The sequence below is a fragment of the Rhinatrema bivittatum genome, chromosome 5 (assembly GCF_901001135.1).
Source record: "Rhinatrema bivittatum chromosome 5, aRhiBiv1.1, whole genome shotgun sequence".
In the NCBI taxonomy this organism is placed as follows: domain Eukaryota; kingdom Metazoa; phylum Chordata; class Amphibia; order Gymnophiona; family Rhinatrematidae; genus Rhinatrema; species Rhinatrema bivittatum.
This window is the reverse complement of record NC_042619.1, coordinates 346,729,534-346,757,487: the sequence shown is the minus strand read 5'-3', so window position 1 is coordinate 346,757,487 and position 27,954 is coordinate 346,729,534. Positions and strand designations below refer to the sequence as shown.

The 27,954-nt window shown below is 42.8% G+C and overlaps 1 protein-coding gene across 1 annotated transcript in view; it reads left to right on the top strand.

The window, feature by feature from the left end:
- The window catches only part of NALCN (sodium leak channel, non-selective), a 549,662-nt gene that overhangs the window by 9,109 nt on the left and 512,599 nt on the right, over positions 1-27,954 (top strand). Inside the window, exon 3 of the mRNA XM_029603307.1 lies at positions 11,912-12,094. Coding sequence (XP_029459167.1) covers positions 11,912-12,094 — 183 coding nt within the window. The remainder of the gene's footprint in view (positions 1-11,911; positions 12,095-27,954) is intronic.

Below are 27,954 nucleotides of genomic sequence, written 5' to 3'. Positions count from 1 at the left end.
TCCTCGGGTTTGCCAACTTCTACAGGCATTTCATCCCGCAATACTCCTGGCTGGTAGCACCCCTCCAAGAAGGGGGCCAACACCAAACAATGGCCACTTGAGGTGATAATTGCCTTCAAGGACCTGAAGCGTGCCTTCCTCCAAGACACCTGCCTGTGGCACCCGGACCCCACACGCCCGATTGTGGTGGAGGTAGATGCCTCCGACACAGCCGTGGGGGTGGTTTTGAGCCAATATTCTCAGAAAGGAACCCTGCTGTCCTGTTCTTATTTCTCCCGGAAGTTCACGCCTGCTGAGAAGAATTACAGCATTGGACACAAGGAACTCCTGGCCATCAAGATGACTCTTGATGAGTAGCGGCAGTAGCTCAACACACCATTACAGTCTTTACAGACCATAGAAATCTTGAGTACCTCACCTGCGCTCAATGCCTAAACCCCCGCCAGGCCTGTTGGTCGCTATTTTTCAGCAGATTCAACTTTTCCCTCTGCTACTGTCTGGCCTCCAAGAATACTCAGGCTGATGCTCTCTCTAGAGCCTTTGAGACTGACGACTCTCCGTCTATTCCCGAATGCATCATTGATGCAGTGAAGATGGTTCTTGATGTCACCCAGATTTCTCTGTCAGGGAAGATGGTGGTACCTCTTAGACTTCGACAGAAGGTCCTGTCCTAGGCCCACGATTCTCTCATAGCTGGACACTCTGGAAAACCCCCGCACACTTGAGTTACTGCAACGCTATTACTGGTGGCCCTGAGTAGAAGGGGATGTCAAGGCCTACGTCGCCTCCTGCCCCACTTGCGCCCAACAGAAACCTCTTGCTGGACAACCATGGGGCCTACTCCAACCGCTACCCATTCCCAAGGAGACATGAACCCATCCCTCCACGGACTTCGTGGTGGACCTACCACCCTCCAATGGCCATAACATTATTTGGGTGGTTGTAGATAGGTTTTCAAAGATGGTCCATCTCACTGCCCTTCCCAAGCTATGCTCAGCACCGGAGCTGGCTCACCTATTCACCCAACATATTTCCGCCTACATGGACTCCCCCGGCACATCTCATCAGACCATGTAGTGCAGTTCACTGCTAACTTTTGGTGGTCCTTTTGCAAGAAATTTGGGATCCAGCATGATTTTACCACAGTGTACCACCCGCAGGGCACCGGCCAAGCCGAGCATACCAATCGGGCCCTTAAAACCTTCCTCTGCGTCTTTTTGAACAGCAGACAGGACAACTGGTCCTCTCTACTCCCTTGGGCCGAGTTTTCACACAACTTGCATGTTCATTCTGTGACCGGCTCTTTGCCTTTCTTGGTGGTCTAGGGTAGGCAACCAGCCTAGCCACTTCCCATGACCCTTTCGGTGCCATCACCTGCAGCGCAGCTCACCACTCAGCAACTGCATGCCCTTTGGACCCACACACAGGACCACCTTTGGTCGGCCAAGGAAGCAGAAAAGACGGCCAATAAGCACCGGCGGCCTGCGCTTCTCTTCAGACCTGAAGACCAGATATGGCTTAGCAACCACCACATTCAGCTGCGAGTACCCTCGATGAGACTGGCTCCCTGATATATCGGTCCCTTCTCCATCACAGAATGAATCAGTCCAGTCACCCACCACTTGAGGTTGCCTTCCTCTTTAAAAATACACAACACGGAAGGTGGAGGTGATTGGAAGTGCTGCTTGGGAGAAAGATTTCCTTGATTTATTTCTTCGTGGGGTAAAGAGCCTTTCCTGGCCCGTAAAGAGATATTTTGAAAGACTTCCGTGTCTGTCGACATCATCAGGCCGGGACACCAGAGAAGTATAAAGACTAGATCCCTTTCGGCGCGTCAACGTTGCCGAAGCCGCATGCGCCAAAGGGGTGCGCAGCTTTGCTGGAACTCTGCTGGAACTCTGCTGGAATTAAAACTTCCCTAGAACTTTGCATCAGCGAGAAGGATTTCAACATCTGAAAAGTGAGTACTTTAAATAATAATCTTTGACTCTCTACCTGAAGCCTCCATTTACTCACGAAGGTAGTTTAAGAATTGGATTGAGAAACAGAGGTTGAGAAAGCAATACCGGTGGCCAATTACACCTATTTTATTTCATTAAACAAGATGCCTCATACAAAACGGAAGGCAAAAGTCAGGGAGATGGTTGCATCCTCCCCTGTACTGGAACCTTCCAAGCCTCGGATCCCTGCCTTTTTCACCCCCACAACAGGATTGAAACTGGAGGACTTGGCCGCAGTAAGTTCTGGTGGGGAGCAAGCACCAGCCTTAATGGCTGAAATATCATTGAGCCCCGAGTACTCCTCCTCCACATCTTCAAATTTCCTCTGATTTTCTAAAATTACAGCCAGAAATACAAGAAAAGAAAGAAGGAGTTCCAGCTATAATGGGGGAACTGGAATCGAGATATATGAGTAGCTTACATTCAGTTTTGATTAAGCCAACAGAAATAGCAATGGACACTCTTTGGGATGCTATAAAATCTCTGGAGACAGCAATAATGAATGTAACGAAAATAACAGTGGACTCAAATTATCAATTCAAGAACATTGAAGCTTCAATATTTAATTCAGATGCTAAATTGGAGCAAGTAGAGAAGAGAATAGATAAGATGGAAAAATGCCAGCAAAGATATGCTAGAGTAGAGATAATTTATGATAAGAGGTTTGAAACAATAGAAAATACACTGAAATACCTAAATCTTAGAGTATTCAATTTCCCAAAGCATGATTTAATTTCCCCATATGATATGTTTAAAGAATACCTAGTAGAGATTTTAAAATTACCACAACAAGCTATTCCTACTGTCTCAAAGATTTATTACGTATCGCCAAGAGGAAATCCTCTAGATAGAAATAATCTAGGAGAAACTCCTTTGAATTTAACAGGAGTAATTGAATCTAATCCAAATACTAATGCAACACTGATCTATTTGTTATGTCTCCTTTTCCTTCACTATAGATAGAGAAGCAGTTTTTAGATCATATATGCGAAGTCGAATGGATACATTTCATGGAGACAGAATTTGGATCTACCAGATTTTTCTAAATTAACCCAAGATAGTAGGAGAAAATTTCTAGATTTAAGATCAGAGATAAAAGCAAAGGGAGGAAAGATGTTGCTGAAATTTCCATGTAAATGCAAGGTAGTTCTTCAACAGCAGAAATATTTGTTTTTGAAGTATCACAGCTTCGCGTGTTTCTAGATTCAATCCCCCAAGAAATTGTAGCTGTAGAATCAGTGGCAAGTAATTAATGATACCAGTTGTAACTCAATAATTTCAATTGTTTAATGGGGGGAAGGTTATCCTCCCAGATTGTCCTTTTATTATTGCGCCGGCCATCCAGTGCTCCTACCATGTGACAGGGGCTGGCCAATGGCATGGATACCCTGTCACATGTTAAAGGCAAAGGGCTATCGGCGCCATTTTTATTAACGCAGCCAATGGCTCGAGAGCGGGAGATCGCTCCCCATGCCCCCACTGGACCACCAGGTAATTTTAAAACCTTTTTTGGGGGTTCGGGAGGGTGGGGGAGGGTTTTTTGATTATCGGATTGGGTGCAGCTGATGATCAAAAATCTAATCGGGCCGGGCGATAAAAATTTTAAGATTTGGATCGGAACCGGAACCGATCAGATTCCGGTTCCGATTCACATCTCTAATGTACAATGTCATCACAGGAGATGGGAATACCTAATTTCTTGGGAGGGGTTCGGGCCTGAGGAAAACACTTGGGAACCCATCTTCAACATACTCGATAAGACTCTTCTTCGTCAGTTTCACATCTTGCATTCTCACAATCCTGGGCCTTCTAAGAGGGGGCGTAATGGGGAGGTACTGTGACCCGTGACGGGTCCCCTCACCTATGTCACCAGGAGGCCTGGCCCTGCCGCTGACACTCCTGGCCGCCACCTCTGCCCGTGTCCTGCTCTTGTGGTGCCCCAAACGCAGCTGACTCCAGCTCCTTGTGGTCTCCTCTCTAGGCGTGCGCTTGTGCCAAATCATGGGATTTAAAGGGCTAGCAGCGGGAAAGTTCCCCGCAGCCCGGGCTGATGACGTCAGGCTAGGTGGGTATTTAAACCCTGCCTCTCTACTTCTAATTCGCCTCAGCAATGGGTCCTGCCCTCCTGAGCGTGTGAGTTGTCTGCGTTCCTGATCCCTGCGTTCCTGCCTTGCTTTGTTCCTGATCCCTGGTTCCAGTGTTCCTGTTCGTTGCCTCCGGTTCCTGCCTTGCTTCTCGTTTCTTGGATTGCTTTCTTGGATTGCTTTCTCGGTTCTGACTCCTTGCTGGTACTTGACTCTGCTTGTTCTCCACCTGCCCCGACTCCTTGCCTGGTACTCGACTCTGCTTGATCTCTGCCTGTCATGACTCCTTGCCTGGTACTCAACTCTGCTTGATCTCCGCCTGCCCTGACTCCTTGCCCTGTACTCGACTCTGCTTGATCTCCGCCTGCCCTGACTCCTTGCCCTGTACTCGACTCTGCTTGATCTCCGCCTGCCCTGACTCGACTCTGCTTGATCTCCACCTGCCCTGACTTCTTGCCCTGTGCTTGATCGCCACCTGTCCTGACTCCTTGCCTGGTACTTGACTTTGCTTGATCTCTGCCTGCCTTGACTCCTACTCGACTCTGCTTGATTGCCACCAGCCTCTTCACCTGGACTCTGCCAGCTCTGCCTATTGGTTCCACACTTGGGGAGACCCACGCCTTCTGGTCCCGGTAGCCAAGGGCTCAACCTTCGGGGAATGAGGGCTGGTATAGGTGAAGGTCCTGTTGAGTATTCTTTCCCAGAACTGCTGCCCGAAATTGAGGACCTCCAGGGGCCACCCCCTGGGGGTAGCAACAACCCCATCTCGGCTCAAGGGTCCACTTTCTCAACATCATTTATCTGACATTGGTTACAACCTGTTTAACAATGACTTTCAGGAGGCCATTGAGGCAGGTTTAAAAGACATGGGGACGGCCACAGCTTACATTGGTATTGGGCAGGCATGAGACAAGTGTAGTCACTATCTCATGCTTGTGGCAGGTACCTGGGCCAAATGGGACGAAAGGGTGGGTACCACACCCAGTACGTTTGGGCCCCTTTGCTGGGAATGCAGTGGGGGGGGGGGGGGGGGTGTCTTGGATGCGCTGCCTTGCTGGTACGTGGCAGGTGGATATGGGGGCATGGGCCCGGTTTCTTATGAGCTATCAAGGTATTGGCCTGGGTACAGGTTTTTATATTTTACATTGCTATGTTAAATAAAGCTGCGGCCTGTTTATTTCCAATTTGAACGTTGTCGCGCATACTTATTTCGGGAACAGGGGATACAATTTTTCTAGCTGCACGGCCAGACGCATATCCTAGTCGCGGCTCCCAGCGTCAGTCAAATATTCAACCATCCCATAAAATCCACACCCTAAGGGGCAGATTTTTAAAAAATACGCGAGGCAGGCGTAACTCGCAGCCGGCGCGCGATTCCCTGGCCCGGGAGCAGTTTCGGAGGCCTCGGCCATGCCCACGAAACGCCCCTGGGCCGGAACCACGCCCGCGGCCCCGCCCCTGGATGACGAGCCGCCGCAACATGCCCCCATGGCACGCCCCCCACGACACGCCCCCCAGGAAAGCCCCGGGACTTACGCGCGACCCGGGGCTTGCGCATGCCGCCGAGCCTATTCAACATAGGCTTGGCGCGCGCAGGGGGAGCAGGGGGAGCCCCTAATTTTCTTAATAGTAACCATAGCAGCGCAATGGTTAAGAACCCCAATAGGATGCTGTAATTCTAATTATGCTAGTTTTAGCAGTGAAGTGTTGTATTAATAATAACTTTAAACATTTGTTTCTTTTAAACTCGAAGAAACAAAGACCAGTTTTGTGTTTTATAAGTGCAGTCAGAAGCCCCAGTCATCAGTCGGTTGGAAGAATCTCTAGCCCCAACAAGGTTCTTGCTGATGTTTGTTGCTTCAGGTTTAAAAGAGGGATACCTTCATTTTTCCCACTGGAGGATTCATCAACGGTTGACAAATGTGAACTCAGCGTTCTTTTGTGTATCCTTTGGAAAATGCTTACTGGCAAGTTTTGAATATGGATGTGTAAATGTTTAAAGCTATATATATGAAACATATATATATATATATATATGTTTCAATATATAATTTTATACTTCATGTTATTTGCAACCAGTCAACCAGTTGTTCCTTTTGCCTTTTCGTTGTTAATCCCCTCCCCCCTTGTTCGCTGTATTTCTCTTAGTTCATTGTAAACCGATATGATGTACCCACAAATGTCGGTATGAAAAAGTTGTTAAATAAATAAAATAAATAAAGCAATTATTAATGCACCACTTCATTGCTAAAACTAGTGTAATTAGAATTACAGTATCCTATTGGGTTCAAAGCCATTGCGCTGCTATTTTTGCATAAGTATTATGATTACCATTTAGAAAATTAGGATGCGGATTTTATGGAGTGGTTGAATTTATGTGAATATATGAGATATGGATGGTGTTTCTTTTTAAGCAATTAATATTTTTGATACATTGAAGATTAAATACACAATTAAGCAAAGATCACATTTATATGAGAAATGAAAGATTGGGGCATATATATATATACCCCAATCAACTGATGTCCAAGTATTTTTATATATATATATATATATATATATATATATATATATATATATATATATATATATATATATATATACAGTCACACACACATTTCTAGATTTGTCTTCCTAATATATATTTTTCAGAATATATATATATATATATATATAGTCTATACTATATAAGTGTTTGTGTATTGCTATACTCAAAATATCAGAACACTCATGCAATAAAGTAACAAGATATTAGTACAATGATGTATCAAAAGAATATTAAAAAAAAAACCTTATTTGTATTCAAATACTCATATATAAAATAGAATAAACAATGGTACACCAAACATATGTTTTGACTTAAAACAAATTACATTATTTACGTAAGCACTTCCGTAATAGCAAAGCGACCTAGCATTCAAAGAATCCATGGCACATGTATATCTGAAAATTCTTATGAAAGTATTTCATTGTTGTCACTAGAAATTTCAATAGTAATGTCCAAAATAATGAATCTTTATAAGGATATTCCAAAAAAATAAATAAATAAATAATGCGATCTGTTTCAAAATGGTGGTCCTTCTTATTCCTCAACAAGTGCCTTCATTTCTGCTGGTAAATGACTTCATCAGGAGGAAGAGCTTATAAACATGGATGCAGCTTGTAAACACTGAGAGAGTTTATATATATGAAGCGTGTATTACTATATTCACCTGATAAAATGCATTTACTTACAGTGACTTTGGAGAGAGAAATCAAATCTTTTAATTCATGTCTTCATAATGAATTCATCACTAAATGTATAAATCTAAAAAAAATAATTTTTAACAAATAGCCAAGTCATAGTCGAACACTATGTTATCGCAAAATGTTTACCATGGTAACTGATTAGTCAGCAGTGCTATCCACACACACACTTTACCTCAGGCCTTCCTTCTTCATATTTCACTATTCAGAATCATAATGAGGCAGAGGCTCACGGGACATCTAAAGCATTTAAATTCTCTTAAAAACAGCTGAGTTGATAAAAGCACATCAGTGCTCCTAGCTGAGAAGTCTTATGTCAGCTGTCATTTACAAAAAAGCTTCCCATTCAATCATGAAGTTCAAGCCCTCCAGGGCCATAGCGTGTAAAGATTTGATGAAAAACTGTTCCTGGTGCTGTAACAATAAAGAATTATTACTGCCCCTGGGTTGTCTGAGATTCTGTATGATGAAAAATTTCAGTTGGTCCAAAGAATGAGCACTCTTCTGCCAATATGATATCAGCGAGGAATCCCTTTTATTAGTTCGGGTGAAGCTTTTATGTTGTATGATATGTGTTTTAATGGTTAATTTCATGTGACCAATGTATAACTTCTTACAATTGCACTGGATGGTGTATACTACCTGCAAGGTGTTGCAGTCAAAATGTCCCCTTAATGCATGGGTAATGGGTAGATCTGTATGTTGGTAAATCCGAATATCAAGAACAATTTCACATATCACACAACGATTGCAGGCTCACTTGCCATTGTTTGCAGAGCTCTCTGTAACACTAGGTCGGGGTATTGTTGATATTAATCTGTCCCAAAGGTTACTCACTCACTTGCGGGTGAATAATGGTTTGCTGTTGAAAGTACTGTGTAGCTCTAAAATATGTGTCATGGATGCGAGCCATTGAGATGTGGCATGGTTGGCACAGCCTAGTAGGCAAACCTACTAGGTCCGCATTGACAGTGGGTGGATTCGCTCTTATGAGGAATGGAGCTGGTGTTTCACCTATATCAGCCCCATTCCCTGCAAGTTGATACTTTGGGTTCCAGGGACTGGCAGGACGCAGGCAAGAGTCCTGTAAGGAGCAGTCAGGAGGAATCAGGTGACAGGCAGAGGTCAGGCCGGCAGCAAGGAAGCAGAGTCTGGATCCAGACCAAGGTCAGAGGCAGGCAGCGAGCAGGCAAGGTCCGGGTCCAGGGTAGGGTCAGAGGCAGGCAGGAGGCAGGCAGGCAGAAGAGAAGTCGATGTCCGAAGTAAGGGTCAAAACCAGAAATCACCCAGGATGGACAGACTAGACAGCACAAGACAAGCACAGAGGACTAGGACACAGATGACAGGCAAGGTAACAAGGAGACCAGGCAAGGCAATGTAACAGAGCAAGGCAAGGCAATATGGAGACAAGGCAAGGCACAGTAACAGAGAACGCAAGGCAAGGCAATATGGAGACAAGGCAAGGCACAGTAACAGAGAACGCAAGGCATGGTAACACGGAGAGCAACACATACTGCAAGGCAGGAGGACCTATTCCTGAGGCAAATTTGTGGAGCATGGCTGAAGCTTAAGTAGACAGGTCACTGGTGTCATCAGGGTGTGCTGCTAGAAAGATTTCCTGCCACAAGGCTTTAAGAGGTGCCAATCTGCGTACGTATGCATTTAGGGAGGCCCGAGGTCCTGGCGGCATGGTAGCACTGACAGTGTTCAGGGCACTTGGCATCATGGCTGCATCTTGGCTGTCTGGGCTCCATTAGGGGGTAAGTGCGGACAGTTGCAGGACATCCCGCGGCTTGCCAAAACGTAACAACATGCCAGTGTTTCAGTGATTCTTTCAACATCATCTGATCTGTTAGAAATAGGAAGGACATAGATGGGCAATCTGAGTTCGGCTGGGCTTTGTTTTAAATACTCTTCATTTATCTATTTTATAATATACAAACGTGCATAATAATACTGCTCACAGAAATTAGGGCAAAATCCAGCAAAAAAAAATAGAACGTCATGCACAATAAAGCTCTGGAATTTGTTGCCAGAGGATGTGGTTAGTGCAGTTAGTGTAGCTGGGTTCAAAAAAGGTTTGGATAAGTTCTTGGAGGAGAAGTCCATTAACAGCTATTAATCAAGTTGACTTAGGGAATAGCCACTGCTATTAATTGCATCAGTAGCATGGGATCTTCTTAGTGTTTGGATACTTGCCATATTCTTATGGCCTGGATTGGCCTCTGTTGGAAACAGGATGTTGGGCTTAATGGACCCTTAGTCTGACCCAGTATGGCAGGTTCTTATGTTCTTATGTACAATAGTGCCCTATTACCTCCTACTCTGTTTGCAAGCATCAGGAAAAATGCAATTCTTATGACCCATGAAAAAAGCGTCTTTGTTATTAAATTAAATCCTTATTTAACTCAGAGGAGCAGGGTATCAGTAGAGTTGCACAATCATTTATCATGTGACTGGGGCAAGGTCAGGTTGGTGCCATTTTTGAAAATGGCACCAACTGGACTGCGGATTGACATTTTTTTTGATAATGAATGGTAGGAGGAGGGTTTGGGTGGGTGGGAGAGGGGAGTCCACTATAAACAAATAAATTTTTTAGGACTTTGAGGGTCACTATATATATATCAATGATGTATTTTTTAAATTTTGGGGGTGCCGAAGGTGCCGGGGAGGGGTGCGGTGGCCCGATATTTGGTTTGAATGGGGGGATGGGGGAGCCTATGACTAACTTTGTGATTGGGTTGGGGGGGGGGGGGGGGTTCATCGTCATGTGACAACCAGCTACGATTTTGTTTATTTGGTTGTCGGAACCACCTCGAGGGACGGCCCTGCAGTGAGGAGGGGGGGGGGGGGGAGGGTCAGCTTTGATCCTTTCACATGGGTGGCCATTTTGCCTACTGTTTTAATTTTTTGGGTAGCTCTTCAAGGCAATTGTGGTCCTGCGTTTGGGGGTCACCATTACACATAAAGGGCCCGATGCTGCCTTGTTTTGCCGCGAGACAAAACAATTTGGTGATAGAGCTGTGATGATTTGTGGTACGTTGTGCGCTAGAGCCGGTAAAGGTTTATCAGAGAGAGAGAGAGAGAGAGAGAGAGAGAGAGAGACTTGCTATAGTGGCTCTTCTCTAGACAGGTATTTGTATCCCTATGAGAGGCTCACCTAGTAACTCGAGGTGGGGATTAGGTATGAGTGTAGGGGGTTGGGGGCCACTTTCACATTCAACGTGAGACAGAAGTTTGAGAGAACATTGTCCAAATCTCATCTCTCTCTCTCTCTCTCCTGCAGAACACTGAAACAGGCTGTCTGGAAACATCATGAACTGCAATATATATACTGGCAATGTAGCTCAAATTGGGTTAAGAGTGTGTTGCATAGCTGTTATTGCACTTTGTGATACACATGCTTATTAGCATAAGGTTACACCCCCTTTTTGGTATCGCATGCGATATTGGAAAATGAGGCCCTATTTGGCTAAGTAGCAGCAAAGCCGCTGAGTCAGACAGCCGGATAAGTCTAAAATGTGCTATTTATCCAGCTTTCTGATTTCGCCGGATACATAGTCGGGCGGATTTTAAAAGCCCTGCTCGCGTAAATCCGCCCGGATTTACGCGAGCAGGGCCTTGCGCGCCGGCGCGCCTATTTTCCATAGGTGCGCCGGCGCGCGCAGAGCCCCGGGACTCACTTAAGTCCCGGGGTTTTTTGTCGGGGGCGTGTAGGGGGCGGGGCCGATCGCGGCGTTTTGGGGGCGGGACGCGACATTTCGGGGGCGGGCCAGGGGGCGTGGTTTTGGCCCGGGGCGGTCCGGGGGCGTGGCCGTGCCCTCCGGAACCGCCCCCGGACCCGCCCCCGGACCCGCTGGCGCGCGTGGATTTACTTCTCCCTCCGGGAGGCGTAAATCCGTGGACAAAGGTAGGGGAGGGTTTAGATAGGGCCGGAGGGGGTGGGTTAGGTAGAGGAAGGGAGGGGAAGGTGAGGGGAGGGCGAAAGAGAGTTCCCTCTGAGGCCGCTGCGATTTTGGAGCGGCCTCAAAGGGAACGGAGGCAGGCTGCGCGGCTCGGCACGCGCAAGGCTGCCCAAAATCGGCAGCCTTGCGCGTGCCGATCCAGGATTTTATAAGATACGCGCGGCTACGCGCGTATCTTATAAAATCCAGCGTACTTTTGTTGGCGCCTGGTGCGCCAACAAAAGTACGCGAACGCGCATTTTTTTAAAATCTACCCCAGTGCTTTTAAGAGCTATCTGGCTTTTTGACTTAGCCGGATAGGTTGGAACTTAGGTTGGATAAGTGCAGTATGTATTTGCACATTTTTTAACATTGCCCTTGCGTGCTGCAGAGTAAATTTGCCGATATTATACGTGCAGGTTATAAACCAGGGGATTAGATTTTTGCACGCCCATATACAAGCGTATGTGGGGGCATGTGCAGGTGTTTGAAAGTCATCCTCTCAGGATATAAATTTTTAATTTAAAAAAAACAAAACAAACCCTATATATTTGCCTGACCTGGTTTATGAAACTAATTATTAGAACACTGATATAGAGATCCAGTGCCTAACATCATTATAATTTTTGTTTTTCAGTGGGTGCACTCCTTGCTACGCGTTTGTGCCATCATCAGCGTCATCTCTGTCTGCATGAACACGCCAAAGACATTTGAGCATTATCCTCCTCTTCAGTACCTGACCTTTGCCCTGGATACTCTATTGATGTTTCTTTATACTGCAGAGATGATAGCCAAAATGCACATCCGAGGAATAGTTAAGGTGAGCTTTTCAAAATTATTTTTAAATGTATATGCTGGGCGTCGTAGTTGATATTAGATTGAAATCGTCTGCTCAGTGTGCTGTGATGGTCAAAAAAGCAAACAGAATGTTAGGATTATTAGGAATGGAAGGGCAAATAAAACTGAGGATGTCATAATGCCTCTGTATTACTCAATGGTTAGACTGCTCCTTAAATTCTGTGTGTAATTCTGGTCGCCGCATCTCAAAAAAGATAAAGTGGCACTAGAGAAAATACAGAGAAGGGCTACCAAAATGATAAAGGGGATGGAACAGCTCCCCTATGAGGAAAGGCTAAAGAGGTTAGGGCTGTTCAGCTTGGAGAAGAGACGGCTGAGGGGGGAATATGATAGAGATCTATAAAATCATCTGAGGTCTAGAATGGGTAAATGTGAATTGGTTATTTATTCGTTTGAATAATACAAGGACTAGGGGGTACTCCATGAATTAGCAAGTAGCACACATAAAATAAATCTGAGAACATTCTTTTTCACTCGAAGCATAATTAAGCTCTGCAATTCATTGCCAGAGAATATGGTTAAGGCAAATAGTGTAACTGGGTTTAAAAAAGGGTTGGATACTTTCCAGTGAGGTCAATAGGGAATAGTCATTGATTGTTGCCAGCATTAGTAGCATGGAATTTATTTAATGTTTGGGCTTGATGGACCTTTGGTCGACTCAGTATGGCATGTGTTATGTTCTTATATAGTACACAGTTATAATGCAATTACTTTGTGAAGTTCAGTCATTCTAAAATTCTGATTGTTGACATATGAAATAATATAATAGTAACAGAGAAAAGAGGGTTTGCAAAATTCCGTTACTAACAAAAGCTTATTAAGCTTAAGCAAGCTTAATATCAAGGCCTATTTTTTATTTTAGACAATATGTAAAACTTGGAAAGAATTTTTAGAAAGAGCTATCAATAGAATATTAAACTAAATTAAATTATTTTGCCGAAGGGAACATCCATGATTTGATTAGTAGAAGGTGTAGTTTGATGGATAAGGAATGCATAAAGCACTGGAAATAAAAATGAAATATGCAATAAGAAAAAAAATTAATTATACCAAAAATAAACTGTGCTTTACTTGAAAAATAAAAGAGATAGAATGAATGAGATGTACTAATCTAAGAAGAAAGTAACAGCATGGAAAAAAATTCAGTTTAAAATCTCTGTTCATATTATTAAGATAAAAGTACCAAAATTATAATATTTATTTGGTAATGTCAGAGAATCTACACTCAAGCTACCTTTGGGCTTTCCCAGTGAGTATGATCTGGTATTACCTCAGACTAGAGATGTCGATCGTACCGGCAATCGTTTCCAGTTTTGTTTTCGTAGAACCACGGGAAATTTCTTTTCCCGCGGTTCTGACCAGTTGTCTTTTTCGGCTGTCCCAATCCGAAATCCCCCCCCTTACTCCGATCCTTCAGATTTATTTACAATCCCCCACCCTCCCGACCCCCATAAAACTTGCCTAAAGTCTCTGCTGGTCCAGTGGGGGTCCCGGGAGTGATCTCCCACTCTCGGGCTGTCGGCTGCCAGTAAACAAAATGGCGCCGGTGGCCCTTTGCCCTTACCATGTGACAGGGGCTATCGGTGCCATTGGCCGGCCCCTGTCACATGGTAGGAGTAATGGACGGCCAGCACCATCTTAAAAAATATTTTATATACTGTATCACATGCAAATTAATGTAAAAGCATACATTAATTTTTAAAATGGATTAATGAATTTGCATTAAGTGATTTGCATTAGCTTGCCAATATCACAAAAACTTAACTACACTTCCTCAAGCTATAAAGATTTTGTAGTAGTTTACAGGGGCTAATGTAAGGTTAGATATGGGTGACAATGTCCTTCATAACTACATGCATCAAAGCTGAGGGTCTTCCTCATCTCCTACCCAGCTAGGCATTAACAGGGTCATTTTTCAAATTGCATTAGGGTGTTATCGCTGTACCACACGCGATAAATAGTGCATTGCATATTACGTATGCAAAATAGAAATTATTATTCAAGTGGGAGAAGTATGGGCAGGGTTAATGGAAATTGGGGTTTGTTAACACGGCATGTGATACAATATCACTCATTGTGGGATCTATCACTGGAAATAACTACACCTTTTTTGGTCGCGTTACGGTGGAAAAAGGAATTATTGCACGCGATATTGCCATCGCCCACGAAAAAAAATCAATAGTCATGGACACACCTACCAGGCCTTCCAGGTCCAATAAAATCCCTTGTTTTTATCTGTTCTACCTTCCTAAACTCATATTGATTTTTCCGGTGTTATTGTCACGGCATACTGGATGCCTCTTCACGCTTGCCACAGATGACAACACATGGAACCCGAACAACCTCAACAACAGGCAAGACTTGTTGCAAGATCTCCAAGGGAAGTATCACCAGCTCATGCAGAGCCACGGGTTCCGTCAGCTCTGGCCTTGGGCCACCATCCGGCACGCAGGCGGCTACGACGCAGGATATACAGGGAGCAGATCTTTTCTCAATGAACATTCTTGCTGGGCAAGCCAAAAGACTTTGTGATTAGCAGGGATAGGCTCAACTCTCCGGCAATCCTGGAATTATATGAAGACATCCAAGGGAATCTGGATCCGGTCACTGAAAGGTTCTATGCTGTGCCTGGCCTCACCAAACTGTTGGCTGCCTTGCATTTCATGGTGAGCGGCGCCTGTCAAATCACAGTAGGGGTGGTGGGGGGAATGTCACAAAGCACTTTCTCACGCTGTCTCAACCAGGTCATTGAAGCAGTAACTGACTGCATTCATTGCTACGTTAAATTTCCTCACAACAGGCAGGACTTGATGGACTTGAAGAGAGGGTTTTATGCCTTTGCACACTTTCCCAATGTTCTGTGAGCTATTGACTTGCACTCGCGAGGCCATCATTCCACTCCATTGGAGGGAGGAGATGTACCGCACCAGAAAGCTCTTCCACTCCAACAATGTGCAAGTGGTCGGCGATGCTCGAATGCGCATACTCAATGTCATGCCCAGGTTCCCGGGAGCCGCGCACAATTCCTTTATACTTACCCAATTGGCCCTCTTTGACTGTTTTGAGGCTGGCATGTACGGTGATGCTTGGCTCATAGGTAAGACACACGTTTCTTTCTGCATTCCTTGTTTGACTATTTGTTTGTGGCTGCAGGGGAGGAAAGGATCGGCGGCATGACAAGTGGCTGGTACAGTCACGTGTGCAACCCATTGGTCCCTGGTCATGGCTGTTTATCCTCATGCTTCACAGTGTGGCAAACATTTACCCCATAAATAACATATACCATATACCCGTAAATATCTTATTCAAGATAAATTTATAACAAAAAATTATTTTTTTAAATCTACTAACATACATATATCCCATTACATGCTTATCAAATATCACTCATACCACACACACACACACACACACACACACACACACACAAGCAATGAAGACCCCTGCCCAAACTGCAGTTGCATAGTATCCTTCAAGGTCATGAACACTGACAGACAAGGCTATGACCTCACCAAAGTCAACCAGCATTTGCCTTCCTGCTCACCAGCTGGTATGCCTAGTGACCGGGTATTCTCAGTGGCAGGAGTCATCGTGGTCCACATCACCCACGGCTGGCAGCAGAGCTGGTGAAAGAGTTGTTCTTTAGGATGAACCTCGCTCTGCTGGGTTTGCCTCTTGGAAAATAGAGGGACATGATTAAAGTTTATAAAATCATGAGAGGGGTGGGATGGGTAAATAAAGGATGGCCATTTTGCACTTTCAAAAATATTAAAGCTGAAACTAATAACTAGCAGCTTCAAGTCAAATTATAGAAAGCATTTTTTTTTTTTTGCTTAGTGCACAATCAAGCTGTGGAATCTGTTGCCAGAGGACATGGTCAAGGAAGCTTAGCTAAGCGGGGTTTGGAAGACAGTTGGACAGCTTCCCGAGGGAAAAGTCCATAGCACATTATGAACAAGATAGATTTAAAAAAAAACCCAAAAAAAAAAACCTACAAGTATTCCCGGGAGTGATTACCAAGAAATGTTAATGGTACCTGTTTGCCAGATACTTGTGACCTGGACTGGTCACTGTTTGGGACAGGATGCGGGGATTGATGGGTCTATCAATCCCCGCATCCTGTCCCGAAAGCACGGCGTTTCTTATGAAAAACCTGAAAAAGATAAGTGGTGTTTTTATAAAACACACTAAAAAATGATTTATTTTGGAAAATATACATTATATTTTGACCTTGAATGTGGGATATATTTTTGAAAGGAAGCAGGGTACATTGTGTGCTAATAAAAGAGAAATATACTGTGACTTAGTTGCAAGTGACATTTTGTTTGATGAGCTAGAAAACTGTTAGTTACTGTAGCTGGGCCTGTGAAGATCATTCTGTTTAGAGCAAGAACAGATATTGTGGGGAAAAGGTTAACTAACATCTTAAATGCTAATCATTCTGACCTTCAGCATCTTAGGATTTTGAAAAATAATAGCAAGAGAACAGCTTATATTCACAATTCAGGAAATACACTTTCACATTATTTTTTCTACGGTATTTGTACTACGAATGTAAAGCAACATAGGTCTGAATAACTTCTACCTTTGGTATTTTCTGTGATATGCTTTTTTTTTTTTTTGTGCTCATTTTTGAAAGCATTTACATCTCAGTGAGCATATTACATTTTTTTTTTTTTGGAACATTTTTAGAGCGAGTAAAGTAGTATATTCAGGATGAACTTTCTTGCCAATTGAAAACTAAAGAGCATAAAAATTATAAATTAGAAGCCCTTTCTGCAGAACCATTATGAAACCTAACAGTTTTACAGTTTTCTCTATAAACTGGTGAGTTAAGATATTTTCTTACTACAGTAAATCACTTTCTCTTGTTTTTCATGTAATGATGCATTCATCCTTTTCTCCGTGTTACTTATCCTATTCATCACACGCATTCGATATCTCACAAAACGAATAATGTGACTTGGAGGCAATGAAGAGACTTGTTATGTGGCAAAATCACGTCCTTTTTTAGTAAGAATTACAACAAACTGCAAGCATAGTTCTGGGGCTGGCTCATGAGTCAATGCTCGGGAACACTGGAGTCTAGAAGGATCCGGGTTTGAAACTTGCATTCCTTTGAAGCAAAATGAGAACATTTAACCAACTTTCCTGGTTACTGTTTAGTTCACTTTTAAAATTATTTCATTTGTTTTCTTTTGTTTGAAAAGATTTTCACGAAGAACTAAAAGTGAAAAACAGAATGTCCCTGGATCTCTTTGTCCCCTAAACCCTCTTACCATGTTTTAGTGTCTTCATAGTACTGACGGTTTAGGGCAGTGTTGCCTTTTCATTGCAGGGTTGTTACAGTTCGAGCGCTGGCAGTTAGTGCTATTTAAGTATGGGAAATTTACTGTATTATAATTGTAATTCAGTTAATTCATGACTTTCTGAGGGTCAAGGCCACACCCAACTCATCTTACAATAGGCCTAATCACAAAAAGATGTGGAACGGTGAGCAAACGCACTAAGTGGCAAAGCAAGTGTGCTGCAGAAAACTTACTTATGGTCCATATGGCCCAATACCATATGGCTTTTGTTTTTTTTGTAGAGTTTTCTGGTTGGTGCCACAGCAGTGCACAAAAATATAATATAAATGATGGTGTACTATTCTTACCTCAGAAAACTGTAGTTTGAATGTCCGTTTTCATGTACAATCTGTTATTATAAATGTTTATTTTTGAATTGTTTGAGGCGAGGTCACACAGTTGTAAGGTTTGCCTAGTGTACCTAATAACCTTGCATCGGCCCTGCTCCAAGGGAGTCAGCGAAGGAAAGCAAAGGAGAGGATTTGTATCCCAATGGGTATTTCCTAGTGAGCTAAGGGTAAAGGGAGCAGGAATTTCCTCAAAGGGAGGAAGTCATTTTAATGTACAAGAAGGACCCTGTCCTTGAAAGCAAGAGGGTACCAGAGGTCTGCTATAAATCTGAGAGGAAAAACAGCGGCATGCCTAAACCATGTGGCACCCGGGACAGACACTTCCTTTGTCACCCCCCTCTCCCCCTACAGCAACTCCCCTGCTCACTCCCTCTCTGTCTCCTCTGGATCCCCCTCACTAGAACATTTCCAATGAGCCGATGAATAGAATAACATCTAGTAATGAAGAGCTCATACAAAATTTTTACATTTTTCTAAACAGCAATAAAATATTTCAAAATGGTAGACATATCGGACACCCAATAATTAAAACTAATAAGGATGGAAAGTTTTCCTATTTGCCATACCTGAAATCTTTTGATTTCCAGTCACCCTGAGCTTGTCTTGGATTAGTGGGGCAGCACAAAATGTCTTCACGTATACACACAATGCAGGGAGAATCCCATTGAGACACACACACAAGGAACCAGGCAGGCTCCCATTCACACACACACACACACACACACACACACATACACACACACACACACACACACAGAGAGAGAGGTGGGATGCTCATGAGAGGAGTACAGAAACTGTATATATAGAAAACCTCCCATACCAGCAAAGCACCAACCGCTAGCACTGAATCCTACCGTTGAAAAGGCAACTCTGCAAATATTACACCGGGCCCTAAAACACTAATGTGCCTCTTATTAGGAAAACAAAACAAGCCAGACTGCTATAGATCCCTACACACAAACTACATGCTAGCAGAATACATCACCTCTGTCACACATGCAGAACACATAGATCCTCACCAGATATACAAAGTATAAATAAAAATATGCAGACATAAAATTGAACTGGAGACCACTACAAGCCAGACTCTGCATGCAGTGCATAAATGGAAAAATAGAGTCGTCATTCCTTATAAAACAAACAATAAAATCACTCTCATACATGCTTTATCTCTCACACACACACACATGCTCTCACATGCATGCTCTCTCATACGTGCTCTCACTTTATCATACACATACACTCTCACTCTTTTACACATATTCTGTCACACATAAATCACATGCTTTATTGTATACATGATCTCGCTATCTCACACCACCTACACTCACTTTCTCTCACATGCCCTCTCTCTCTTACATGCTCTCTTACATGCTCTGATGCACTTTGGATCTCTCCCTCTCATCACTGACTGTTGACAGAAGCCCTGAGGGCCTGTTCTACTCTTCGGCTGCTAGTGATATAAGCTATACCAGGAATGACCTTAGAGTGGTGCATGGCCCAAGGTAAATCAGCCTGAAAGCAGTAATATAGCAAGGGGGCCGTGTGTGTGTGTGTGTGTGTGTGGGGGGGGGGATTGTCAAGACCCCTGCCAGGCTGTAGGGATGCCCGGGGGCAGGGGATTGCATCCTGCCCAGGCAAGAAAAGGGGCCTGCAGCTGCTGGGGGAACCCATCCTGCCTGGCAGCAGGAGAAGAGGTGGCTCTCGGCCTCCGGGGCACCCATGCCCGCCAGCGAGGCAGAGGAGCCTAGGGCCACCTAGAGCAGGAGTGCACAAATGGGTGGAAGGGGGAGCAATCAGGGTTCCCGGGGGCTGCCAGAAGCAGTGAGCTGGGGCATGGTGTACCATGGGGCTTGGTGCATGCAGCCAGATCCCACCAGCAGCCAAAAAATAGGGAGACAGGCCTCCCGTGAGGTCCAGTGAGGTCTACTGGACCTCACTGGATGAGGTCCAGTAGACCTCATCCAGTGATGGCTGAGCAGAGAAGGACTCCCCCTTATCTATGCAGGCCTGCAGTATTAGAATTCACGAAAGTAGCACTTTCTCTATGTTGATCTTCTCAAAGTGTTCCATTGGATACTTTAAAACAGTTTTTTGAAATTTTCTCTATTTCGGATGATGCAATAAAGTTTGCTTTTTTATAATTTGTTGGAGGTTGGAACTGCTTCTACGTTCAGGGATATGGATGTTTTGTAGTCAGTTGAAGGTTCTGGTTCCGCATGTTTTTGTTTTCAGGGATGACTTGGACAATGTTATAAAAAACTTACTTTCAAAAGGCTTCTAAAATATGCATGGGCCAAATGGTTTTGCTTTTCACTGATGTCAGGAAAGAAGGAAGTCCTTCCAGGCTGTGCAGCAAGGAACTAGAACTTTCTTCTTGCATTATCCTTGTAAATGTCTAGCAGTGTACGCACAGGTTTCATTGTGTCTTTTATTAACCAGAACATTTACGTGATTTCCTTGATCTAAAGAATATTTCCAGTCCAGTTTCTAGTCTTCTGGGTTGGTAGGAGTTGGGGATTCAGCTGAGAGTGTTTAATATAGATACTTTATCTTCTCATTAGGCCTGTACTTATTTGTTATTTCTTTTTATTATTTTCCTCCTTAAATTACTGGGTTTTTTGTTTTTTTTTACCTTCCTTGAACGTTTGAGGGCTTTAGTTTGACTTTGTATTGTTTAAGTTTGACTTATTTGGTTTTCTTGTACTATATTTCCTAAGTCTCAACATTGTTGTTGCAAGATTTGTTTTTCTTGTAGAGATGTGTTAAAATTATAAATAAAGAGATAAAATCAAATTAATTCCCCTCCCCAGCCACATCATAAAATATAAACTCCCCCTGCTCGCTAATAAGAACATAAGAAGTTATTATACTGGGTCCATCAAGCGTAGTATCCAGTTTCCGACAGTGGCCAAGCCAGGTTACAAGTACTTGGCAAATACTCAACTATTAAATAGATCCCATGCTGCTAAAGCCAGTAATAAGCAGTGGCTGTTCTCTAAGGGGTAGATTTTAAAAGAAGCGTGCGTGCATCCATGTGCACGCAGTTCCCGGTGCGCGCACATAGACGTGCCAATTTTATAACATGTGTGTGCCGGTGCGCGCATGTTATAAAATCCATTGGCCGCGTGCACATGTTTGATTGATTTATTTATTATTTATCGGTTTTTATATACCGTTGTTTGGAGAGAGCCTTCACAACGGTTTACTGGTTTAACAACTAATTACATATAACAAAGTCAAATGTTGAAACGGTTTACAGATTTAACCACTAATTACATATAACAAAGTCAAATGTTGAAAACATTATAACGGGAGGGTTAAGGCTGGGCTCACATATTACAAGTAACAGGGCCAAACAATGAGAACGTTATAACAAATAATTTGGGGGGAGGGAGGAGGAATTTTCATAACTGTTAATGTTATAACTGTTAATGTGCACCAGATTTTTAAATCTGCATGCACATGTGTCAGCAGCACGTACGGGGTAAATTACGCAATCTTTCCTTCCCCAGGTCCCTCCCAGTCTGCTCCAATTATTTTTCAGATATATCAGAGAAAGAAGGAAGACTAGAGGTGGTATTATAAAACTGAAAGGAGACAAATGTTACTGTGTGGAGAAAGATAAGGAAAAAGCAAACAAATTAAACCAACTCAGTGTTCACCCAAGAAGACCTTGGGGGGAGGATCATTGATGCTAGAAAAGAGTACAGATGGGAATAGAGTAGATACAAACCCTTTTACAGAACAACTAAGAAAACTGAAAGTGGACAAGGCCATGGGCCTGTTGAGATACATCCCAGGATTCTAAGGGAGCTCAGAGAGGTTCTGGCAGGTCCACTGAAAGATTTGCTCAATAAATCCATAGAAATGGGAATGGTGCCACAAGACTGGAGGAGGACGGTGGTGGTCCTAAGTCACAAAAGTGGGAGCAGAAAGGAGACTGGATACTACAGACCAGTAAGTCTTACCTCAGTGGGTAGGAAAATTAATGGAAATGCTGCTGAAGGAAAGGATAGTCAACTATAAGCCAATGGGTTATAGGATCCAAGGCAACATGGTTTTACTGGAGGAAGCAGTCCAGGGGCCCTCAGCAGAGGAGACCCGTCTCACAATATAGTATAGGGAGTTCCGGTTGCAGGTTCCCAGTGCTGAGCTGTAGGTGAGACAGACTGACAATGGTTAGATTACTCACTAAGTTGGTAGCTGTATAGATGTAGATCCCAGCAGGCAGAAGTAGTTGGATTACAGGCACCAAGGCAGAGAGAGCAGGCCCTCGAGGAGTGAGTACCTGGTATCCCAGATAGGCACCTGAAAGAAAGCAAAGGGCCCTGAGGAGCGAGTACCCTTAGATGAAATACTCTGAAGGGCAGAGAGAGCTTCCAGCGGCAGCACGGAAGCTGCAGAGTAGCTCAGTCCGGAGGCATTCCAATCTTTGCTAACTCGAATTGTTAGCAAACAAAGGGCAGGCTAAATACCCGGATGGCGTGACGATGCTCGAGGGGGACGCCCCCGATGTTCCCGCCTTGACATGGATAAAGACGTGGGTGGCGTGCGCATGCGCGTGCGCACCCTAGGAGGCCCTCAGGAGAAACATGGCGGATAGCCTTGCCATTGCCATTCCGGGGATGCCGGAGAGAGCAGCATGATGATGCGGTGGCAGCCATCTTCCCAAGGCTAGCAGGAAGGGCAGAGAGAAAGGTGAGGCACAGAGGTCGAAGCCGTCTGAGACCGACGGACGCAACAGTCATGAGCCCATGGAGTCTACGGCTGGAGCGAGAGCAGATGTTGCTCAATGGGGACCTCTTGTGGCAGGGAGGCTGCATAGAAGGCTGGCTCCTAGTGCATTTAAATACTTGAAGGGTATAAATGATGCTGCTGAATTGAGCCTTTTCCAATGGAAGGAAAGCTTTAGAACTACAGATGAAAGTCACCTATAAAAAGCAGAATTGCTCATTTTTATTATTTTTATCGTAATTAAGTATTAAATTAGAAAGACAGTATAAACACATGGTTATCCTAACAATCATAAATGGTAACCACAACCCATTCCCTATTTAGAGTATATTATTGAACTATGTAACCGTACAACACTGGCACCCTATGGATAATTTAGAAACCAAACCAAACCTACTTGTGCCTAGCTGTAAACCGTTGTGATGGTGCTCTACTAAACGACGGGATAGAAAAGTTTTAAAATAAATAAATAGATAGATAGATACATTATAGCTCTGGGAGGATAGATTCGGGAATATCGGGAAATATTTCTTCATGGAAAGAGTGGTGGATGCATGGAATGTCCTCCTGGTAGAGATAGTTAAAAATAAAGAACTGTAGTGGAATTTAAAAGAGCTTGGGATAAGCACAGTTGGATTCCTAGTGGCTAAAGGATGGATCTGAAGATAAGGGATATCCTGCATGGGGGGCATCCTGCACGGAGCAGCGGTTACTACCCTCAACAGAAAGCATGGAGGTAAAATGTATGGAATGGCGGTTACTACATTAATCAGTCCTACGTCAGAGAATAAGCAACAGCAGAATAAAACAATATCTATTGGCAAAGCAAAAATCCAGTCACACACAGGAACAGAATCAAAACAGAAATAAAGCAATATATATTGTGGGGGAAAAAAGAAAAAGTTATATTAAATGCAGTGTCATTATTAGAGGAATATTTATTCAGTGTCTTCTTTGTTTAGAGAGTGTATTGATTTTACCAGTCTGGGCATTAATATTAAATTATTATACATGTTGTATGTTCGTGCCCTTATGGTGGCCTTATCATGGAATATATTTTTCTGTGTTTATTTTGATTTTTTTTTAGATGTATTTCCTTTTTTAATATGTATGATTTCTTATTATTAATTTACTGAAATTAATACACAGGTGTTTTTGGTTTTTTTTAAATTAACATTATGCGGGATGCAGAAAGCAATATTGCAATTGAAAGCTTTTTTTTTTCCTACTTTATTTCCAGTAATTTTGACATTTGTGCCTTATGGTATTTTACCCATCCAACACAGACTTCCACGTCTAGAGTTTGTCTGCGGATGCATTCCCAGCCCCAGCCCACTGGGGGCAGCAGAAGTCAGCAGTGCCAGAGAACCAGAGAGGGAGAACCCCCGAGAATGCTCTATTTAATTAAAAAAAATATTTGTTTCAAGAGCACAAACTGTACCTACTGACCTTAGATCATTGCTGCTGTACTGCAGCTGCATGCTGTCCTTATTTTTAACTTATATTTTGTCCTCTTGCATAGCTCACAATCAAAATCAGAATTTAAAGTGAACAGATGAGAGCAACCAAGGCACAACCATATAAATACAAATGTCCAAAACATTTTAGTTAGCTGATTTAAACTTGTTAAGAGGTATATTGTTAAGGCTCATGTTACTGGGAGCAAAACTGACCTTAATGTACACTTGGCGTGGATGAACGCTCGTATTCTGCAGTTGGGAACACAGTAGGTGCTGTATGTTTTCAGACACAGATGTACAAAATGACTTTGTTTTTAAATGGCTCATTTCTAAAGACTCCTGCAAGCCGTGATTGATTGAAAATGTTATTTTGTTTCAAGTCATTAAAAGTGATTATTTCAGTCTACAGATAGCGCAGCTATATCAAGCTGTCTGAATCAATACATAACCACAGCCTTTCGGTTTCCTTGGGTGACTTAAATAATAGAGCCCTTTAGTTTAAGTGTCATGGGAGGATGTTTGCTTAAAAACCAAAGCAAGGGAAATATAATGTGTTGCTTTTGGAAATATAGCAGAAACAAAGGAGACGTTTTACTCTCCCTAATGTGATCAATAGCTTCAAGGAGAGATCTTAGAATAAATCACGCTAGTAAATTCGAGAGATATCAGAATTAAGAAAACTTGTCTAGAGAAAAATGGTCGTTCGATATCTCAACAATTTTCACCAAGCTCTCTGTGTACAAGGTACATAGAAACAAAGGTACTGACATACCTTGCAGCTAATGTTCAAAGAAGAGCTACATCTATTACTGCAAGTTAACTGCATGTTGTAAAATATGTTTTTATATTTGAAAAATACCTGCAATTGTTCCTCTCCCAACCTAACTCTGCCTCCTGAAACTTCCTAATTCTCTAAAACAATTTTCAGGCCTATGGATCTAATCCGGTAACTTCTAAACCAGCTGTTTCTTCTGAAAGTTGTCTTCAATGTAAACAAATACAAAAAATACATTCATGTCTATATCTATAATCTTTCTATCATTATGTAGCAGAGTGACTTGGCAAAGTAACTTGTGGTGAGGGTATTGCATAAAGTAGAAATTTGCAGTAAACTGTCACCAGAAATATGTTTCCTTCAGAATTTTCAGAAACATCTAGTTGGCTAATTCAGGACTTAGCTAGAACCTTCAGGTTGAAAATATCCCATAGAGTGGTTAAATTTGGCAAGCTAGATTCATTAGCCAGATAAATGTAGCTACGAAACATGGATGGCCACAAAGGTGTGGCTGACGTGAGCCGTTGATTTCCAGGCCTAGCCAGCTAGTTTAGCCCCTTAAGTCAAGCGACCTCAAATGACAGTCCTAAATCCAGTTCATTGAGTTTTAGTTAGCTAGATTTAGGATGATTTTCAGCTGAAGATCTAGCCACCTAGGTTTGGGTAGAAAGCAGTTTTACTTGACTGCTTTTTTTGTGCATGCTAAACAGGATTAGTGTGCACACTAAGCCTTGGGGGGGTCGGGAGGGTGGGGGTGCAATTAATTAAATTTGAAGGGTTGGGGAGGGTTTGGGGTTTTTTGGGTTTTTTTATAACCCCCATTGTAATTCGAGGCGGGTTTCGGGCTTCGTTTCGGGATGGGGTAGACGAAATAAAATTGGTCTGAACCGCGGGAAACAAAATTTTCCGCAGCAGGCTGATAACGAAGGTTGAACCAAAAGGTTCGGCCGAATCACATCACTATGAAATATGAAAGACTGTCTTTGTTATAATTATTGGCCCACTGGAGATTTCTTGCCCTTCAGGCAGCAAGAAGATCACTGAGAAATAAAAGCAATTAGGGACACAGACCAAAACAAAAGTGGCTACAGGTGAACAAATCTTAAAGACACACCTTGCTAAAGGCCCTCTAGCACAGAGTTTGGTACAAGAGGGGGCTGGAATGGAAGCAAAACCCTTATAAGACTTCCCAGAAACTTTGGCAGGATGAACCACAGGCCTTATACCACGAGCATTAAATGTCACTCAACAAAGGCACAAAGCCCGCATTGTGGTACCTCCTATGACTAAGATACCCCTTCTTGTAAAAGACAAATGCTAAATGCTTGGCTGGCACCTTGTGAGGAAAGAGCATTAGGCGGATAGAAAGGTGGTCACAAGTGGGTCAGCTTTCTTCCCTGAGTCAGCTCTGTGAGCTACGGCCCCCCCCCCCCCAAAATAGAAAAACAGGCAGCAGCCTTGTTAATGTGCTTTTTTATTAAAAGTCTATTCCTCTAAGGAATGCAAAGGATACGCATCATATACCTTTGCCCTAAAGTACCCGGTATGATTCCTCTCCCTTCCCATTCTCTTCCCCTCAGATGCACCTGGCCACATAAAGGCTATCCTTCCATGAGCAAGCCAAATTCCCATGTTGCCCTGCAAAATATATCTATCTATAACTATATATAATGCTTTTGCATACTATTATTATACCCCAATTGACCCTCGCCCTTCCTATTTACTCTCCCCTCCTCCCAACCTCTATAGCTCTCCTCCCCGTCTTCCCCTTCCATCTATTACTTCACCCTGCTAATTATCCTGATTGCTTTATATAACTTTATTGTTAAAACTAACATGTACATTTGTATATATTTCTCGTATTATCATCCCCTGCCCTATTAACCCACCTGTTAATGTTATTATTGTAAAGCCTGTTGCTAAGTTATTATTATTATTATTGTAAAGCTTGTTGCTAAGTTATGTTACACTGTGAACCGAGGTGATGTTTTGCAAACGTGCCTCGGTATATAAGAAACCCTTAAATAAATAAATAAATAAATAAATAAATAAATATTAGATCATCACTCCACTTAAAAACCATTCATACTTCAGTCATACCAATCATACTGCACCCCACTTAAAATATCAGCACCCTCGCTTTACATTACGACAACAGTGCTCTTCTATGCATAATAATTCTCAATAATCCTCTTTCATGTTATTAGGATAAACACCACCTTTAAGCCATTACTTAAAGTTCTGCTTATGAGTTTTTCTTATAGATGCTTTTTCTTCTTCCCGACATAGGCCTAAGTTTCACCTAATGAAAGGCTTTATCAGGGGAACATTATGAAAAGCTCATCATATAGGCAGGTGAATATACACGCTGACTGGCAGCACAGGAAAACCCTCTCATTCGTTGAACATACTTCTGTCCTTTTTGGAAGAATCCAGCATCACTGCAAGAAATAACACATCAAACTGACATGCTTAGAATCAGATGAGTTTGCTTCTTCCCAGAGATTCCGTCTTCCAAAGGTAGCGTATCTTTATTAAAAACCATAAATTTCAGACCCTTGGTATTCCCCAATGCTATCCGTTGCTCGTTGCATTTACTTGGGTGGTCGGAGATTGTAGTGCATGTGGCCTCTGTAATTCAAACATACCAATATTTCACTTCTTACTAAAAACTGACTTAGATTAAACATCTTTAACCACTATATTCAGAATGTGGCTACTTTACACATTTGAAAAATTGGTTTGAAAGTAGTAAAAAAAATTATTGTGGTTGTATAATATATCTTTAGTGTTACTGTGTAATCTTTTATTTTGCTATAGAGGGAGAGAGAGAAGCAGAGTGAGACAGAGAGAGAGAGAGAGGGAGAGATCTATAGATAGATAGATATACCAAAAGAATTCCCCTTAAAGGAAGAGAAGCACTAATGTGTAATATACGTTGGCAGGAATAAAAAATTAAAAGAATACTTTATTAAGACATTCCAATCAGTAAAATAAACGAGCAGCTATAAAAAGAAATACAACTCTGAAGCAAAATAAATTTTACATCAATCTAAAACAGTTTATGGCATTGCAACTATGGCATTAATCAAATGGTATATGGAGGTAAATTGTATCTGGATATGTTACAATACAATATGTCAATAAAGAGT